Source organism: Sinohyriopsis cumingii, unplaced genomic scaffold (genome assembly GCF_028554795.1).
Source record: "Sinohyriopsis cumingii isolate HCF-2022 unplaced genomic scaffold, ASM2855479v2 utg000646l, whole genome shotgun sequence".
Taxonomy (NCBI): domain Eukaryota; kingdom Metazoa; phylum Mollusca; class Bivalvia; order Unionida; family Unionidae; genus Sinohyriopsis; species Sinohyriopsis cumingii.
In genome coordinates, this window is record NW_028315921.1 from 446,443 (window position 1) to 467,386 (window position 20,944).

The window sequence follows — 20,944 nt, forward strand, 5'->3', positions numbered from 1 at the left end:
AGACATAATTTATTTGCTAAAGATGCTGCATTAATATGATAAACTGATCAGCTAACCATAGCTGTTTTCATATGTAGACTATAAAAGCTTGCATTGGACACACAATATATAAATCTGCGAAGTATCATATAGTTCGAAAGAGAAGAATATGCAATACTTCCAGATAAAACAGCTCATGACAACTCTCCCTATAAACAAAAGAAAATGTTGATTATATACAAAGTAATGAACATGAGATACGTCCTTAGAACTTTAATGTTGCAGTAGAGTGAAACAGGTCTGTATATAACTGGTTGGAAGTTGCATCCAACTGCCAAGTGCAGAGACCCCAGATTTGCCTTTCCATTATGAGACGGTATATACGGTTCTATGCAGCATGATGGGAGTAATCGGGAGAACAAACAACATAAACCTGATCGGCTGGTGTATTATGTATTGTTTGCCATATATATAAATTCCTTGCCGAAATTGTATAATCTACATTAAGTAAGTTTATAGGAAACCAAATCCCTAAGCTTCATTTACTGCCTTGGTTTTCATAAATACTTCATATTGCACCAAATCACGTTGAACTCGAAATATTTCTTCATCCTTAATGCTCTGCAAAATGTGTTACAGAATACCATATATACAATCAAGACACACTGCTACACTAGTGTCAATCCTTTTCATTTGTAGACAACCCATATATTTCATCAACAGTTATTAGTGCATCTCACATATCTTTATTCTCGCAAGGTACTGACGAATTCAAGAAATTGTAAAATGGTTCTTGGCAATTTTCATCAACAGTGACGGTAGAATAAAATTTCCTCCGCAGATGATATATTTCATCTCATATTTGATTTGTACTATAGTTTACACCATCATCATCAATCAATTCATAACTCTTATTTTTATTTTGTCGATAATTGTCAATACCAAGAATGTACGTAACATTTATATCACCCATTTTACTTCAGATCAAAATATAGCACATTGAACTAATTCGGTACTCTTCGTATTTTTTAACGTGATATGATTCTTTATTGGCAATTTTTAGGAAAACAATTTCGTTGTATTTTTTAATCTATAAACTTCTTGTAATCTGTCTTAATTTGTTATTCTACCGTATACCGGCATGAACATTTTAGTTTGGTATGTTACATTTTTCCATCAAATGAGTGGTTCTTTGAAAACATTTCTTCAGCCGTTCCGTAAGCAATAATAGATTTCACACTCAGCATATATTTGTAGTCATAAAGAACATATTTTTCTAATATACATAATCCAGGCCCCATTTCTACTTTGTTAATATTTAAATAAATCAACCCCGAAAGAAAGATCACTAAATGATGTATTTGTATAGTAAATACTTTACACAAATGAAAGTAATTTGGAGAAAATAAAACATAATATATCCTGCCTCATGTCGCTTTTTAATTTATAATTGTATGAAGCTCTCTAACAGCTATATCATCGGAATGTATGATGGTGTTATGCCGATCAACCCCAGCTAATGTATTGAAATCACCTGCCAAGACAATGCGATCACTCGTATTATTATGTACGTATGTATTTAATCCCATGCCAAATATATACTTTCACGGACAAGATTTGGAGCATAACTATTAATTATCGGCCACCTCGTCCGGTTTTTTTGTTGTGGTATACACTTTGTATATAACAATTGATATTTTGTTTCCTGGCGCAAAGCATACGTTATACTTTTCCTTACCTATTGTCATTAAAGATCAAAGTAACCTTCAATTACTCCCCCCCCCGCAAAAAAATGCATTTTTTGTGCACGTTATATATAATAAAAATAATAATAATAATAATAATGAGGACTTTGTATAACGCCTAATCTTTAGAAGCTCTAAGATCTTTGCAACATTAGACAACACCTATAAGATAAGAAAAATAATAATATTATTACAAAAACAAACAACCTGAAATTAGAAAAACATTAAAAAATAAAAAACATGCTGAGAATATTTCAGATAGGACAAATTATTAGGTCTCTAAGTTTGTTCTTGCAGTCGAAATAAGTGAGTTAATATGGAATTTGACAGATGGATCCAGCTGAGTGTTAGATGGAAGTACGCAATCAAGCTCACTGTAGCTAGTAATCAGAGAAATTGAAAGGCAAAAGTACAACATTTGTCAAGAAGGAGATGATGCAAGCAAAGATAGAACCCTGACACAGTGTGTATTGCAATGACATCACAGTGTACCCTTTGAATGAATGCAGTCCTGGGAAAAAGGCCTTAATGCAAACCACAACCGCGATGCAAACCTTCCTTCGCCCAGATTATCAAAGAAATGAGTGGTAAACATTCACTATAAACACTGACACGTTTCAAAGTTTTCTGTTGTTTGAGGAATAAAAGTGTGATCTGGAAACATTTAAGATCCCACCCAATCCAATAGAGTTGAAAGGTTTTGACGATAAATATGGTTTGCTATATCAAACACAGAAACATTATTTTTTCCGATCGCGTGAAATATTGTAGATGCATCGAGTACATGTTTTAACTTTAGATATCTCAAACATTAAGGATGGATACTTGAACAGACCCTATGTTTGCAGATTGTGAACCTTTCAGGTGTTCTTTTACACATATCGACAAAATATCCAACAACATGGTTGATGAATACGTGTCGCAGTGATTACCATACAAACGTTTAATGGAGGACGATGGAATTCGAACCCACATGGGAAGACTCATCTGTATTAGCAGTTCATCGGTCTAACCACTCGGTCTAAGCCACTTGGACTTGTTGTGGTATATACTATTTATGTACACAGTGATATTTTCTTAATCACCTTGAAGAAACGCATATTACTTTCTCTCATTAATACCTTGGAGAGTGAAAACAAGGCCGTAAACCACACGTATTATTTTTGTCATTAAAGATTTAATATGTCTGGCAGTAAATCCTGGCTTTCGGACAGCTTACAAACAATATATTCGGTCTGATAGATATAAAAAAGAATCTACAGCAAGGATCACGTGCTTTGAAAATAAATGAGCGGCAGAACATATTGATGCGTATCAATGTTTCTATAGTTCGATGATTAAAAATGAAATCTGGAAAGACTTAAGAAGCAAAAGAAACCTTCCATTAGGCTGTACGGAACAATGTAAATCCTTCATTTGCAAAGTATTAGACATGACTCTGCTATACTAAATGAAGAAACTCTATTTTGTTTTGTTTGTGATCTCAGCACCTATTGTAGATCCATGGAGTAATGTTTCAAATTCAAATATCTGAAACATTAAGGATGGAAACGGTTGCAGATGTTTGACATTGTGTGCAAAATATCCTCAGTGAATACCATATACCAATTCAATCAACTAAGTTCTGATTCGAAATTATGCGGGGAGACACAAATGGAACAGATGATAGTTGAAAACAATAGTTTTGCTATGAATTATACAGAAATAGCAATCTAATGCAACCATCATATGATTTGAAACAATGACCCTGTGATAAAAGAAACAAAACTTATAATAAATCCAAGGATCTCTACCTACCTCTCCTCCACCACCAAAACAAACTTGCCACATGTACGCGCAATACAAACAGACAAAAAATAGTGACGGACCCATACACTCTAAGGTGTATTCGTCTCCAATCTTATGCGGGAGAAGCAGTTCTAATTCAGAGTACATATTGCCCCACATGGGTTAATATTAGTTCCTATATTACTATAAGTTAAAACAAAAGGTGCTTCACATCATCAGGGTGGGCAGTGAAAGCGGTCTGTGCCTATAACCCAGAGATCCGTCGATAGAAACCACCATCTCCTAGTTCATTTGTTTATTAAAATTTATGAAATCATTACGTTAAGTTACTATATATTATCATACACAGCAATATCAAATCCATGTACAATTAAGTTATATGCAATATTTAGCCACAATGTGAATAAAACAAATTATCATTACATATATAATATTGTGTTAAAAGCAGGTCATTGTTCCTTCACACTCTTCGAAGGCAATATTGTAAATACTAACTTTGAAGTGAACCCTGGAAGGTATGATATCCAGGAAGCAGATCCTAATGTTCCCAACACCATACGCATACCCTTTCCAAGCCACAACGATATCAGCAACATAATAACTAATGCGTTTCAAAGTTTTCTTCCGTTCAGTGACTAAATATGATCTGAAAAGGTTTCAGATGCAGAAGCTAGCTTGCATTAGGATCTATGGAACAATGGCAATCCTTATATTGCCCAGATCCATTGCCTGCCTCGATAACCTCGACGTGAAGATTTGCAGCCTCAGTAACGACCCTATTAAAGGGTGCCGAAAGGTGTTCACGTTAGATATGTCTCTGATATAATCAAGGCATAAACATCATCTTTTTCTTTCCGATCTCAAGAAATGTTCAAGTTGCATGGATTACATGTTTTGCATTTAAACATCTCAAAATCTAAGGATGGATACTGAAAAGAGATTATGTTTTGCAGATGAGTTACCTTTCGGGTATTCTGTTCATCAATATGGACAAAACAAATGGATTTTATATAAAATATTATCAACGAGGGTGGGACACGAACCCAAGTGCGGAAACCACAATGAATTAGCAGCCCATCGTATTTTGTTTCTTTATTTAAATAAATGTTTTATACAATATGTAGGTTAAAAGTATACTAGCAGTATGTACATCGTATTTTGTAATGCTATATTACAAAACAATAATTCTACAATGTGATAAAAAATTTCTCCTCTTGTATTCTCATTAATGGATTATCTTGTACTAAATATTTTGTAATTGACATCTGATTTTCTCTGTAATGTTGATACGCATATAATATAACCGCAACTGTAGATTCTTGTCCAAGACTACTAGGGCTCAGGCATTACTATCCGAGCATAAAGACGTACAGCCTCCCTTACATTAAATTTGACCATCGTTTTAATGGGTATTAGCAACACTTCTAGTAAACAGACACATACGCGTGTTCTTTGGTGCCGTTTTGGAATTTTGGAAACACCTCACCCTTACCCTCCCAAACCTTGACCTCATCCGGCCTTCCTCGCCACCCTAAATGTTTCTGCTAATCTGCCGATTCGCGGCATTGATATTTGGCTACACTTCCCGCATGCATGTTAGCACTACTGGGACTTTATTTCAATGCCAAGAAATGTTGTTTTTTTTCTTTCTCCTGTGGTAGATAAAATGTTCCACACGCACAAAAAGTACAACACGATTATCGATATGCAGCCAGAACAGGTCAATACACAAACCTGTCACAAACATGCACAAAACGTCAGTCCATTCAAGACACAAACCACAAAAAAAAAATCATGAGATATCATTAGGCGTGTTTTCTTTCTGACGTGACGATATCACATTACAATATTGATGAATACGGTTTGTAGTCACAACTAAAGTTCTACACATAAGATAAAAAGTATATCGACGAAGATGGGATTCGAACCCACGCGGGGAGACCAAAAGGGATTAGCAGTCCATCTTCTTTTTTTCTTTCTTTCTTTATTTAAAAATACGTTTTGTACAGTATATAAGTTAAAAGTATACAGTCAGTATGTACATAGTAGTTTGTATGCTATATTACAAAATGATTATACAATAGTATTTTGTAATGCTATATTACAAAACAATGATTCTACAATAGTATTTTGTAATGCTATATTACAGAGCAATGATTCTAAAATAATATTTTGTAATGCTATATTACAAAACAATGATTCTACAATGTAATAAACAATTTCTCCTCTTCTATTCTCATTAACGGATTATCTTTTACAAAATACTTTGTAATCAAAGTCTGATTTTTGTCTTTGTAATGTTGATATGCATATGATATATATTTTCTAGTCAAATATTGGAACAATCTTTCGATGTCTATTTGTTTCCCTAATAACGACATACTGTTTCTTCTTTTGTAAATACACAATCGAGCAATGCTCAGAATGTAGTTCAAAAAATAACTATTGACTGATTTTGTTTCTTTGTTATATCCTATCATGAGCATTTGTTCAAAGGAAGTGCTATTTAGAACACCAACTCTACAATTTTTAAAAATAATCTCAACTATATATATACAATATAATTCTTAAAAGAGCTTAATTCAGGACATTTCAAGAACATGTGAAATAAATCCTCTGTTTCCAACTGGCACACTGGACATAAGTCATTATCAATTTTGCCATAGCATTTCAGTCTCTTTTTTGTAAATATTCGATTGTGCATTATTCTGTAATCCAAATCTACGCAATCTGGGGTCTTGAAAGGCAAGTGTATATATTTCCAGTATTTATGCGTTTCCAAACTAAATATCTTACTCTAAAAGGAAACAGAAGCTTGTTCTTGAAAAATCAAAGTACATAGAAGCTTGTAAAATAGTTGTGTTGTACATAAACAGAGGTCATATAATTTGGCGTTAACTCTGAGAAACATATTATTTCACACGGGTTGATACCCTGCATGTTCAACCATGTCCTGCTATAGTGTCTACATGGAGGACTGTTAAACATGGTGTACATCTATAATGTGACGTTCGCAGTACTCCTGTTAGCTTCAATATGTCATTTATCTCTTTTCCCCATTTTCATATGAAGTCTCACACTCATGGGACAATGTGGTTCAATTGTCTCTGTAGAGAAGAGAGAATGAATACATGTATATTCTAAGCAAAGCAGATGTAGAACAGAAAAGGCCTGCAATTAGGTATGATTAAGACCACTTTTTATTGATAATTTTTTCTGTTTTCTTCTATACATCTAAAAGATGGAGTTCAGACCTAAACGATGGGCTTGTCCTTGTAATAGTAGAATATTTTGGTTCAAATAAAAACAGAGGCAAAGTATTATTTTAAATTTGTTTCCTTTTAGAAGGTTTCTACGACGTCCCCTTCAGTGTGAGACCTCACATCAAACCTGTACAGAAATTGATCCCCTGAGGGTAGGTATACAAATGCCATACAAAATACCTCTAAAATGTGTCCTACTTGTCGAATATGATAAAAGTGTCGATAGAAAAAGAAACCTTGATATATCGTTCTTTGTACTGTTAAAAACAGAGTTTAGTGGCCAGAACGTTGACCTAGCGTCATGATATTTGTAGCTTTTGATAAGAAGTCAAATATTCAAGTTAAATTTTGTAATGTTGAAAGGATATATTAGTCACCAGATGTTTGAATTGGCGTCATCATATTAGCACGTTTTAATAAGAAGTCACATATTTAAGTTATATTTTCTTTAAAAAGCAATTTTGGTACACTGTAAATACCAATATAAAGCAAAATATTGATAAATGAAAATGTTAGTGATGCCTATTGTTTGTAAATACCTTAGGAAATTAATACCAATGAAATAAGTCTTGTCAAGTAAAATTGGGTTTCAGTTCTATCTTGTCATTTGTTTGCAGAAAGGGCATCAAAACTGTGATATTGAATTATTGTAATCAAATATGAAAATGTCAAACAACAACCACAGTTTCCATGAGAACCTAATTAAATGCTGACTATTTTGATCTTCAATCTACGGACCTGTTGGTTGCATTATTGCAATGAATTTATCGTATACCTGCAATGTTTCCTCGTGTCATACTATAGTTATAATGTAAAAACTGTTTTACGTTATACATAACTAATATTTTTTATGCATATTCACATCAGTAATTTCAGACATCTGTAAGGATTTGTCATTTTTAACATAGTGAAAATGAATAAAGAAATTTTGAAAGAGGATTACATGTTTTTGTCTTCAGTAAATTTAATGTTTAATTATAACTTACAAATACTGTTATTAATGCACAATATTTATGCATAGGAAAAAGAATTTGACACTTTTTAGGAATTAATATCTCTTAGAAGTGGTAAGTAAATTGGATGTTTGCCCAAATTATTACATTGTTTTAGGAATCTTTAATATAATGAACTTTGAGAGATTATTAAAACATATTTGATTTCAGTTCTCTGCAGTATTGTTAAAGTGATTCTTTATTGTACAAAAAGTCTATATTTGATAAATAGTTGTTTCTTGTTTTGTTTCAGTGAAGAAGGTCATAGTGTATAAATATCCTTTTCAGTGAAGAGGGTTAGAATTTTTGAATGTCCCATTGAGTGAAGATGGTCAGGGAATTTTAATATCCTTTAATATTTTTTAGAATGTTTGACTGTTCATTGTTATTTTGGTATTGTAATAAAATATTCATATCTTATTATGATTTTGGTAGGTTTTACAAGATTACTCTACTCAAATGCAATTATATAACATTCATGTTACTTCTGACAGCTGATCAGCTAGTTTGCTTTACAATATAAATCTCTGCTGGAATAGCAAATTATCAGTTGCTTACAAATATATGTTTAACTGTATGCTTAGCATGTAACGAATATAATCTAACAGATGTTAATATTTCACTGTTTATGTTTTCAGACAAATGATATAGAAAGTCCTGGCACAAGCTCTGGAGCAGTTCTACTACCAATTACAGAGCCGTGGTGGTCAGGTGGTCTCTTGTGTGGCATGGATTCCAGATGTTCTGCTACCAATGGATTCGTTTCCTTCAGCAAACAACCTGACTCTGTGCAGGTCCCACCATCGCCTTCAGTTGCTGATTTTCCGAATGTTGATCGCAAAGGAAAACGGAGAGAATATTCATTTGCGCCATCATCTTCTCCTATTGACAAGACGCGCAATGGACTTCATCAAACGAACGATATGACAAATCATATATGTGTTGAGTCTAGAAATAGTTCCACAAATAACTATAATGATCAGGCATCCAAAGAAATTACTTCTGCAGAAGATAGTTCAAATGTTGGATATGATATTGATCATATTTATTCTAATGTTGATGCAGCGAAGAAACATAGTAGCTCAGATGATTATATGGAGCCAGGAAAGTTCAACAGATCCACTCAAAATACTCGTACAGATGATTATGTGGAGCCGGTCAAGTCCAAACAAAATATTCGTTCTGATGATTATATGGAGCTGATCAAGGCCAATGAAAATAATCGCTCAGATGATTATATGGAGCCGGTCAAGTCCAACCAAACTACTAGTTCAGATGATTATGTGGAGCCGGTCAAGTCCAAACAAAATATTCGTTCAGATGATTATATGGAGCTGATCAAGGCCAATGAAAATAATCACTCAGATGATTATATGGAGCCGGTCAAGTCCAACCAAACTACTAGTTCAGATGATTATGTGGAGCCGGTCAAGTCCAAACAAAATATTCGTTCAGATGATTATATGGAGCTGATCAAGTCCAAACAAAATAATCGCTCAGATGATTATATGGAGCCGGTCAAGTCCAACCAAACTACTAGTTCAGATGATTATGTGGAGCCGGTCACGTCCAACCAAAATGCTAATTCAGATAATTATATACAGCCTATCAAGTCCAACAGGTCCAATCAAAATATTCGTTCAGATGAGTATATGGAACCTATAGTGTCCAACAAAAATACTAGATTAGATAATTATATGGGCCTATAACATCCAACGAAGCTACTAGTTTAAATGATCATTTGAAGTCCGTGAAGTATAAACAAAATACTAGTTCAGATGATCATGTGGATCTTTCAGAGTATTTGGAGATCAGTCCTCTAGATCCTGAAAGGATAAATTTAACACAACATATTCAATTGAAAGGAGAACATCAGAATAAAATAGGCAATTAAAAGGCTCCATGACCGTACCTGCCAAAATAAATGGGAACTGTGTTATAATGATGATCCCTTTAGTAAAAGAATGTATGTACTGTGAATATGATTCATTAAAACACTGTTCATTGGAGCTACTGAGTGTACCACGTAATACATATAACACTGTCTATAGGAGCTGCAGAGTGTACCATCTAATACATATAACTCTACTGGCACATGGGGAAATGGAATCCATGACCATACCTGTCATAAAACAGGATCTGTGTTATAATTAGTCGCCTTATAGGGAAGATGTGCTTTATTTGTTTCTTTGCAGATCAGTATGACTATTAAGCACTTTTAGTTTCTATTTTGTCATGCAGAGATATTTTTCTTTTTCACATAAATGCCACATGATTTACCAATCTGTAATTATGATTGTCCATTTTAATTGGATTCTTGAATATATATATATATATATATATATATATATATATATATATATATATATATATATATATATATATATATATATATATATATATATATATATATAGTTTGTTTACGTGGTTCTTAGAAATACGTGTTCGTTTAGTGCAAAATATTTTTACGGCTATTATATACAATGTGGTCATATCCTTGTAATGTTACAAATATTAATTCAGTGTATTATTTGTGCACGTGTAAATGGTCATCAAGAAAACAAACACTAGTCATGTCCTTAAGCATTTATTGTGCGTATATCTAACACTTGATAGTACTAAAGTACATTCACACACAAACTAATGAGAGACATAATTTATTTGCTAAAGATGCTGCATTAATATGATAAACTGATCAGCTAACCATAGCTGTTTTCATATGTAGACTATAAAAGCTTGCATTGGACACACAATATATAAATCTGCGAAGTATCATATAGTTCGAAAGAGAAGAATATGCAATACTTCCAGATAAAACAGCTCATGACAACTCTCCCTATAAACAAAAGAAAATGTTGATTATATACAAAGTAATGAACATGAGATACGTCCTTAGAACTTTAATGTTGCAGTAGAGTGAAACAGGTCTGTATATAACTGGTTGGAAGTTGTATCCAACTGCCAAGTGCAGAGACCCCAGATTTGCCTTTCCATTATGAGACGGTATATACGGTTCTATGCAGCATGATGGGAGTAATCGGGAGAACAAACAACATAAACCTGATCGGCTGGTGTATTATGTATTGTTTGCCATATATATAAATTCCTTGCCGAAATTGTATAATCTACATTAAGTAAGTTTATAGGAAACCAAATCCCTAAGCTTCATTTACGGCCTTGGTTTTCATAAATACTTCATATTGCACCAAATCACGTTGAACTCGAAATATTTCTTCATCCTTAATGCTCTGCAAAATGTGTTACAGAATACCATATATACAATCAAGACACACTACTACACTAGTGTCAATCCTTTTCATTTGTAGACAACCCATATATTTCATCAACAGTTATTATTGCATCTCACATATCTTTATTCTCGCAAGGTACTGACGAATTCAAGAAATTGAAAAATGGTTCTTAGCAATTTTCATCAACAGTGACGGTAGAATAAAATTTCCTCCGCAGATGATATATTTCATCTCATATTTGATTTGTACTATAGTTTACACCATTATCATCAATCAATTCATAACTCTTATTTTTATTTTGTCGATAATTGTCAATACCAAGAATGTACGTAACATTTATATCACCCATTTTACTTCAGATCAAAATATAGCACATTGAACTAATTCGGTACTCTTCGTATTTTTTAATGTGATATGATTCTTTATTGGCAATTTTTAGGAAAACAATTTCGTTTTATATTTCAATCTATAAACTTCTTGTAATCTGTCTTAATTTGTTATTCTACCGTATACCGGCATGAACATTTTAGTTTGGTATGTTACATTTTTCCATCAAATGAGTGGTTCTTTGAAAACATTTCTTCAGCCGTTCCGTAAGTAATAATAGATTTCACACTCGGCATATATTTGTAGTCATAAAGAACATATTTTTTTAATATACATAATCCAGGCCCCATTTCTACTTTGTTAATATTTAAATAAATGAACCCCGAAAGAAAGATCACTAAATGATGTATTTGTATAGTAAATACTTTACACAAATGAAAGTAATTTGGAGAAAATAAAACATAATATATCCTGCCTCATGTCGCTTTTTAATTTATAATTGTATAAAGCTCTCTAACAGCTATATCATCAGCATGTATGATGGTGTTATGCCGATCAACCCCAGCTAATGTTGTATTGAAATCACCTGCCAAGACAATGCGATCACTCGTATTATTATGTACGTATGTATTTAATCCCATGCCAAATATATACTTTCACGGACAAGATTTGGAGCATAACTATTAATTATCGGCCACCTCGTCCGGTTTTTTTGTTGTGGTATACACTTTGTATATAACAATTGATATTTTGTTTCCTGGCGCAAAGCATACGTTATACTTTTCCTTACCTATTGTCATTAAAGATCAAAGTAACCTTCAATTACCCCCCCCAAAAAAAAAAATGCATTTTGTGTGCACATTATATATAATAATAATAATAATAATAATAATAATGAGGACTTTGTATAGCGCCTAATCTTTAGAAGCTCTAAGCGCTTTGCAACATTAGACAACACCTATAAGATAAGAAAAATAATAATATTATTACAAAAACAAACAACATGAAATTAGAAAAACATTAAAAAATAAAAAACATGCTGAGAATATTTCAGATAGGAAAAATTATTAGGTCTCTAAGTTTGTTCTTACAGTAGAAATAAGTGAGTTAATATGGAACTTGACACATGGATCCAGCTGAGTGTTAGATGGAAGTACGAAATCAAGCTCACTGTAGCTAGTAATCAGAGAAATTGAAAGGCAAAAGTACAACATTTGTCAAGAAGGAGATGATGCAAGCAAAGATAGAACCCTGACACAGTGTGTATTGCAATGACATCACAGTGTACCCTTTGAATGAATGCAATCCGGGGAACAAGGCCTTAATGCAAACCACAACCGCGATGCAAACCTTCCTTCGCCCGGATCATCAAAGAAATGAGTGGTAAACACTCACTATAAACACTGACACGTTTCAAAGTTTTCTGTTTTTTGAGGAATAAAAGTGTGATCTGGAAACATTTAAGATCCCACCCAATCCAATAGTGTTGAAAGGTTTTGACGATAAATATGGTTTGCTATATCAAACACAGAAACATTATTTTTTCCGATCGCGTGAAATACTGTAGATGCATCGAGTACATGTTTTAAATTTAGATATCTCAAACATTAAGGATGGATACTTGAACAGACCCTATGTTTGCAGATTGTGAACCTTTCAGGTGTTCTTTTACACATATCGACAAAATATCCAACAACATGGTTGATGAATACGTGTCGCAGTGATTACTATACAAACGTTTAATGGAGGACGATGGAATTCGAACCCACACGGGAAGACTCATCTGGATTAGCAGTTCATCGGTCTAACCACTCGGTCTAAGCCACTTGGACTTGTTGTGGTATATACTATTTATGTACACAGTGATATTTTCTTAATCACCTTGAAGAAACGCATATTACTTTCTCTCATTAATACCTTGGAGAGTGAAAACAAGGCTGTACACCACACGTATTATTTTTGTCATTAAAGATTTAATATGTCTGGCAGTAAATCCTGGCTTTCGGACAGCTTACAAACAATATATTCGGTATGATAGATACAAAAATAAGAATCTACAGCAAGGATCACGTGCTTTGAAAATAAACGAGCGGCAGAACATATTGATGCGTATCAATGCTTCTATAGTTCATGATTAAAAATGAAATCTGGAAAGACTTAAGAAGCAAAAGAAACCTTCCATTAGGCTGTACGGAACAATGTAAATCCTTCATTTGCAAAGTATTAGACATGACTCTGCTATACTAAATGAAGAAACTCTATTTTGTTTTGTTTGTGATCTCAGCACCTATTGTAGATCCATGGAGTAATGTTTCAAATTCAAATATCTGAAACATTAAGGATGGAAACGGAAACGGTCTATGTTTGCAGATGTTTGACATTGCGGTTGTTCTTTTCTTATCCATACGGGCAAAATATCCTCAATGAATACCATATACCAATTCACTCAACTAAGTTCGGATTCGAAATGATGCGGGGAGACACAAATGGAACAGATGATAGTTGAAAACAATAGTTTTGCTATGAATTATATAGAAATAGCAATCTAATGCAACCATCATATGATTTGAAACAATGACCTTGTGGTAAAAGAAAAAAAAACTTATAATAAATCCAAGGATCTCTACCCACCTCTCCTCCACCACCAAAACAAGCTTGCCACATGTACGCGGAATACAAAAGACAAAAAATAGTGACGGACCCATACATGTATTCGTCTCCAATCTTATGCGGGAGAAGCAGTTTTAATTCAGAGTACATATTGCCCCACATGGGTTAATATTAGTTCCTATATTACGATAAGTTAAAACAAATGGTGCTTCACAGCATCAGGGTGGGCAGTGAAAGCGATCTGTGCCCATAACCCAGAGATCCGTCGATAGAAACCACCATCTCCTAGTTCATTTGTTTATTAAAATTTATGAAATCATTACGTTAAGTTACTATATATCATCATACACAACAATATCAAATCCATGTACAATTAAGTTATATCCAATATTTAGGCACAATGTGAATAAAACAAATTATCATTACATATATAATATTGTGTTAAAAGCAGGTCATTGTTCCTTCACACTCTTCGAAGGCAATGTTGTAAATACTAACTTTGAAGTGAACCTTGGAAGGTATGATATCCAGAAAGCAGATCCTAATGTTCCCAACACCATACCCATACCCTTTCCAAGCCACAACGATATCAGCGACAGAATAACTAATGCGTTTCAAAGTTTTCTTCCGTTCAATGACTAAATATGATCTGAAAAGGTTTCAGATGCAGAAGCTAGCTTGCATTAGGATCTATGGAACAATGGCAATTTTTATATTGCCCAGATTCATTGCCTGCCTCGATAACCTCGACGTGAAGATTTGCAGCCTCAGTAACGACCCTATTAAAGGGTGCCGAAAGGTGTTCACGTTAGATATGGCTCTGATATAATCAAGGCATAAACATTATCTTTTTTCTTTCCGATCTCAAGAAATGTTCAAGCTGACTGGATTACATGTTTTGCTTTAAAATATCTCAAAATCTAAGGATGGATACTGAAAAGAAATTATGTTTTGCAGATGAGTTACCTGTCGGGTGTTCTGTTTATCAATATGACGAAACAAATGGATTATATATAAAATATTATCAACGAGGGTGGGACACGAACCCAAGTGCGGAAACCACAATGAATTAGCAGCCCATCGTATTTTGTTTCTTTATTTAAATAAACGTTTTATACAATATGTAGGTTAAAAGTATACTAGTAGTATGTACATCGTATTTTGTAATGCTATATTACAAAACAATAATTCTACAATGTGATAAAAAATTTCTCCTCTTGTATTCTCATTAACGGATTATCTTGTACAAAATATTTTGTAATTGACATCTGATTTCTCTCTAATGTTGATACGCATATAATATGCATTTTCTAGTCAAATATTTAAACAATGTTTTGATGTCTATTTTTTCCTTAATAACGACTTACTATTTCTTTTTTTTGTAAATATACAATTGAGCAATGCTCAGAATGTAGTTCAAAAACTATTAGCTGATTTTGTTAGACTTCCATTTGTGAAATCAGAAGGAAAATAGGTTCGATGATCGCTCCGTGAACTTTCATGTTTTATTTCTTTAATAGACTGTTTTTCTGTTTTAATGTATTACAGGTACGTTTATAAGATTCGTGTGATCGGATTTATATATAAGTGAGAGATATTGTGTGTGTGTATGTGTTTGTGGACGACTTTATCCACGACACAAACAAACAATTATTTGTGACAATGAATTCAGGGCCTGGTCGTGCTACATGTGCAGCACTGGGAGCTGATTCAAATTCCAATGATACCATTGATTTTGCTAACAATACGAAGAGCATGTCGAGTCACACAGATAGAAGGGCATGAGCCTCTTGTAGTTTTAGAAAAGATTGTACCGTGGTGATTGATGTAAAAGATGTGAAGAAGATGAAGGCAAGTGATATTATTAGAAGTGTAGAAGAATTAACCGGAGATATGTCGGTCTGCAGTTGTACCCAAAGGCGCAAATTTGTATGAGGTCACTCTACCAAACAAGGGAGAAGCATATAATATCTTGTGTGGAATTGATATTGGAAGTGAGTACTTTGATCGTACTCTTATATTCAAACACTAGTATTGTGTCTATACTACTTGTACCAGCATACATCACCGATGATGAGGTAAGTATGAAGCTAAGAGAAGACGGAGTAGAACTCCTATCTCCCATTCAACGCAGATATTCTCCTGGGACTAGTGTGGCTGATAGGAACCGTTATGTAAAATGTAAATTTCCACAGCAAAGTAAAATCCTTGCCTTACAGTCTGGAATTTCAGACAGTCAGTGGTCAGCAGTACCTTAGAGTATTACACGATAACCAAGTAAAGGCATATTCTAGATGTCCAGATACGGGCCATGTTATGAAAGTTTGCCTTGATTCTGTACGCTACAAGTGTGGGGAGCAGGCCTATGTAGCTAAGAATTGCACAAGGCAAATACGTGACAGTTGTGAACGTTTCCCTCCAATGTGTACGTGTAGGATATGCTACAAATGCCACAAACAGGCAAAAACGAGTACGTGTTACAGAGAAGACTTTGCAGACTTTCATTCGCAGGGTGATGATGCTACGAGGGGAGAACTTTTGGAGTTACAGAGTGACGAAGACCATTTAAAAAAAACTCAGAAAGCAAACCAAAATAATGAGAGTGGATAAAGTTGGGAAGAAAATGAAAGAAGCAGAGCTGATATGACCATTTAAGAAATAGAATATGAGAAGGAAGTAAACAACAATCATACTATTAGTGATGGATCGGTGACAGATTCAGGGGATGACATGGTGGTAGTTGAAGACGATGTTGAAACATAAAACGAATCAAGGATATGTCAAGCAAACGGTACTAATATAGACAATTTTAAAGTAATACAAAGGAGGAGGGAGAAGGTTTAATCCAGTACCTAACCTGAAAATGAACAGCATGCGATGAACACCTATTAAGAAATGATAAAACATTCAACAATATTTAATAATTTCAATACAATCATCATTATGATGACTTTAAATATTTTATCTCTAAATGTAAATGGTTTGCGTTATTTGAATAAACTAAAGTCTATTTTAGAAATATTTAAAGAGAAAAGAGGCCATATTTTATTATTGCAAGAAACCTTTTGGGATGATGAGTTTGCTGAAAGTATTAGAGAAAATGAGGTTTGGAATGGTTACATATTTTATAGTAATGCTGACAATAAGAGGGCAGGTGCTGCTGTTTTAATAGTGAGAGAATTGAAAAATCATGTGAAACAATAAATGGTTGAAAAGAGTAGAATTTTACACCTTAAAATAGTTATTCATGATAGAGTGATTCATTCAATCAACATTTATCCTCCAAATGTTGTGAGGGAAAGGTCTAACGTTTTCATGAAACTAAAAACATATATTTATAACAATATTACTTTGAGCACTATCTTGGCTGGTGATTTTAATACAACTTTAGCAGGAATTGATCGACATTACAAACCCTATATATTGATGATGTAGCTGTTCGTGAGTTTTATACCATTATTTATGATAGGAAATGTCCCGATTTATGGAGATCACAAAATCCTGGTGCTCATGATTTCTCCGGAAAACAAGTTGTACTAGACGAAATGAAACAGTGTAGAATAGATTATTTTTTGATTTCCTGGAAATTGCATTCCAGTGTGCAAAATATTCACTATGCAGATACATCCTTTAGTGAAAAATGTAATCAATAAATTGATTAACGATGACGATGTAATTTTTTCAAAGCAACTGAAATCTTAGATGAAATATATCAGTTTTATAGTCATTTGTATTCTTCGGTAACTATTGATGATAATTGTACAGATTCACTTTTAAATTTCGTAAATTGGTCTGTACCTGATCAGGATAAAGAGATGTCTGATGCCATAATAACCGTTGATGAAATACATACAACTATTAAAGGTATGGCTCAAAATAAAAGCCGCGGTCAAGACGGACTAACAGTAGAGTGGTATTGTAAAATGTATGATTACATATTCTGTTGCATATTTTTCGGTGTTAAAAATGACAATTTTATGTGGAGGTCACTGAGATTTGGTGTTATATCGCGTATTTATCAAAACAAAGAAGATAATAGAATGCTTAAAAATTGGCGCCCTATAAGTTTACGTAATGTTGATTATAAAATTTTGGCAAGGAATTTTTCTACACGTTTAAAACTGGTATTATCCAAAACTATATCTCTAACTCAGATATGTTGTATAGTTGGGAGAGATATTGGTGATACTTTAGTCACTGTAAGAGATATTATAGATATGGTCGAGAGAGACAATCTTGTGGGATATATCTTAAACATTGATCAAGAAAAGGCGTTTGACAGAGTTAGTCACTCATATTTGATTTCTGTTTTACGACATTTCGGATTTGGTGACACTTTTATTCAGTCGATAAAGATATTTTATATTAAAATTAAAGGCAGTGTTAAATACGATGGGCATGTAGCGAAGCCTTTTTGAATTAAAACTTCAGTCGGACAAGGTTGTTCTATATCAGCAATGTTATGTGTATAAGCAGCAAAACCCTTAGGGCTTGCTTTGAAAGCAAATCCTTATAGCAAAGGTATTCCACTCCTACTGTCTAGTTATACAGGTAAAGTCTTTCAACATGCACATGATACAACCATGAAATTAGCGGACACAAAATCCATTAATCAAAGGATCTGGTGCAAAGGTGAACAAGGAAAAAATAGAAATTCTGTGAATTTGATCTGCTTAACTCTATGATGATTATTACAAACAACTACAAATCAATATTTGTGAATTCAATGTCCTACGTATGTACTACAGAGAAATGTTTCATTTATGGTAAACTATGATAACTATGACTGTACTGCCTCATATTCTGACACTATTATTGTGTCAATGACTCGTCTACCTGCACACGCTTCCGACGTAGAGATAGGTATCAAGAAAAGAGAATACGGAGTGGAATTCCTATCTCCCATTCAGGATAGATACTACCCTAGAAATCTTGTGAAAGACGGGATTTTTGTTTTATATATTTAATTTTGATTGTTTTTTTTATAAAATAATATTTGTTATTTGTTACTACATGTTTTATTTCGTATTCCAATGGAAATGCAACTTTCAAAAAATCTGAAAGTGAATCAAATCGTTCGATACACATTCATCCTTTTCACCCACGGTGCTCTTTCTCAAAACGCAAAGATATTAGACCTCATCTGACTGGTTGATAAAATTAGCAATTATGGTAATAGCATAGGTACCAGAATATGCCTTCTAAGCGATCGCTGTCAGATCTTCATTTGGTAACAGCGGAGATCTGATTTTAATCAGTTTGGTACACAGGTACTTAAAGTATGAACAGGTGAAAGGACAGCTACATAAACGAACATTTTCCCCGTCATTTCTTCTACACTTCTGATAACATCAGTTTCTTTGACCTTCTTAACATTAACCGCAATTGTAGATTGTTGTCCAAGACTATCCGAGTATACAAACGTACAGTCTCCTGTTACTTAAAATTTGACCATCGTTTTAATGGGTGTTACACACACTTCTAGTAAACAGACACATACGCGTGTGCTTTGGTGCCGTTTTGGAATTTTGGAAACAACTCAACCCTTACCCTCCCAAACCTTAACTTGATCCCTTTTGCCTTGCTCGCAACCCTAAATGTTTCTGCTAATCGGCCGATTCGCGGCATTGATATTTGGCTACACTTCCCGCATGCATGTTAGCACTACTGGGACTTTATTTCAATGCCAAGAAATGTTGGTGTTTTTTTTTTTTCTCCTGTGGGAGATAAAATGTTCCACACGCACAAAAAGTACAACTCGATTATAAATATGCAGCCGGAACAGGTCAATACACAAACCTATCACAAACATGCACAAAACGTCAGTCCATTCAAGACACAAACCACCAAAAAAAATCATGGAGACATCATTAGGCGTGTTTTCTTTCTGACGTGACGATATCACATTACAATATTGATGAATACGGTTTGTAGTCATAACTAAAAGTTCTACACATCAGATAAAATGTATATCGACGAAGATGGGATTCGAACCCACGCGGGGAGACCCCAATGGATTAGCAGTCCATCGCCTTAACCACTCGGCCACCTCGTCCGGTGTATTTTGATGAGTACACTATTTATGTAGGGAGTGATCTATAGCTACCTGGCCTAAACCACACACAACTTTTGTCTGATATTCACGATTCAATATATGTCTTTTTCAGACAGAAAAAAATTCTAACCGTCGAACCATCCTAGCTCTAACTGATGTGCACATAAAGAACCTAGTGCATGATATTCTTTAAAAGAAGAAATATATATCTTCAGGTAAATTAAAACAATTCTCCTGGCTGGGAGAAAACTCAACATTACCCACCTACCCACCCAATAAACAGAAACAAATACATGGTCGGTCCCTTAGTGAGCAAGCATGTTCATATCAATGGATTGTTAGGCAAGGGAAAAAACTCGTACGAACATTCGTTGTATTCATCACTTCGGTAAGTATTACATCAGATAAGTGAATATCAGTTCCATTTTTTTTTAAAGTTATAAAAATCAATGTTTTCTAACAGCAGAGCCGAGTGGCCGAGTGGTCTAAAGCGCTCTCCGTCACGGATCACTGCCATCTCACCTCTGTCTGCGTGGGTTCGAGTCTCGGGCTCGGCCAGTGTGGACATGTGAGAAAGCTTGCCGGTAGCTTCTCGTGGGTCGGTGGTTCTTTCCGGGGTTTTCCCGGGTTCTTCCTCCACCATTAATACTGGCCGCCATGTATAGCCTATCTTGTGTTGAAAAATGGCGTTAAACCCTATAACAACAACAATAACAACTAACAGCAGAGTGGCGCAGTGGAAGCGTGCTGGGCCCATAACCCAGAGGTCCGTGGATCGAAACCACGCTCTGCTAATCACTTTTATTTGGTTTTTGTTTTTTGTTTTTAATTTTAAATTCATAACATCAAATTATCATTTATCTTCAGGCACAAAAATATAAATAAAAGGCACATTCAGTAAATATGTATCTGATTTCATATATAAAATGTGGGT

The 20,944-nt window shown here is 34.1% G+C and overlaps 1 protein-coding gene and 1 non-coding gene across 2 annotated transcripts; one reads left to right on the plus strand and one right to left on the minus strand.

Annotated features, from left to right (window-relative positions):
* Positions 1-4,209: 4,209 nt before the first annotated feature.
* On the plus strand, positions 4,210-9,476 carry LOC149773369 (uncharacterized). Its single transcript, XM_089946402.1, has 3 exons — positions 4,210-4,316; positions 6,858-6,927; positions 8,406-9,476. Exons 1-3 carry the CDS (start codon positions 4,210-4,212, stop codon positions 9,474-9,476), a joined length of 1,248 nt encoding a protein of 415 aa, XP_089802528.1.
* A 10,452-nt stretch (positions 9,477-19,928) lies between these two features.
* On the minus strand, positions 19,929-20,010 carry Trnas-gcu (transfer RNA serine (anticodon GCU)). Its single transcript has one exon. It is a non-coding gene; the product is annotated as a tRNA-Ser (tRNA).
* Between the last annotated feature and the right edge of the window lie 934 nt (positions 20,011-20,944).

Bases quoted from the DNA above. Each gene is read 5' to 3' on its own strand.
- LOC149773369 (XM_089946402.1), top strand. From the start codon at position 4,210: ATGGCAATCCTTATATTGCCCAGATCCATTGCCTGCCTCGATAACCTC. The intron at 4,317-6,857 runs GTTAGATATGTC...GTTTCCTTTTAG, and splicing joins GGGTGCCGAAAGGTGTTCAC to AAGGTTTCTACGACGTCCCC. The intron at 6,928-8,405 runs GTAGGTATACAA...TTATGTTTTCAG, and splicing joins CAGAAATTGATCCCCTGAGG to ACAAATGATATAGAAAGTCC.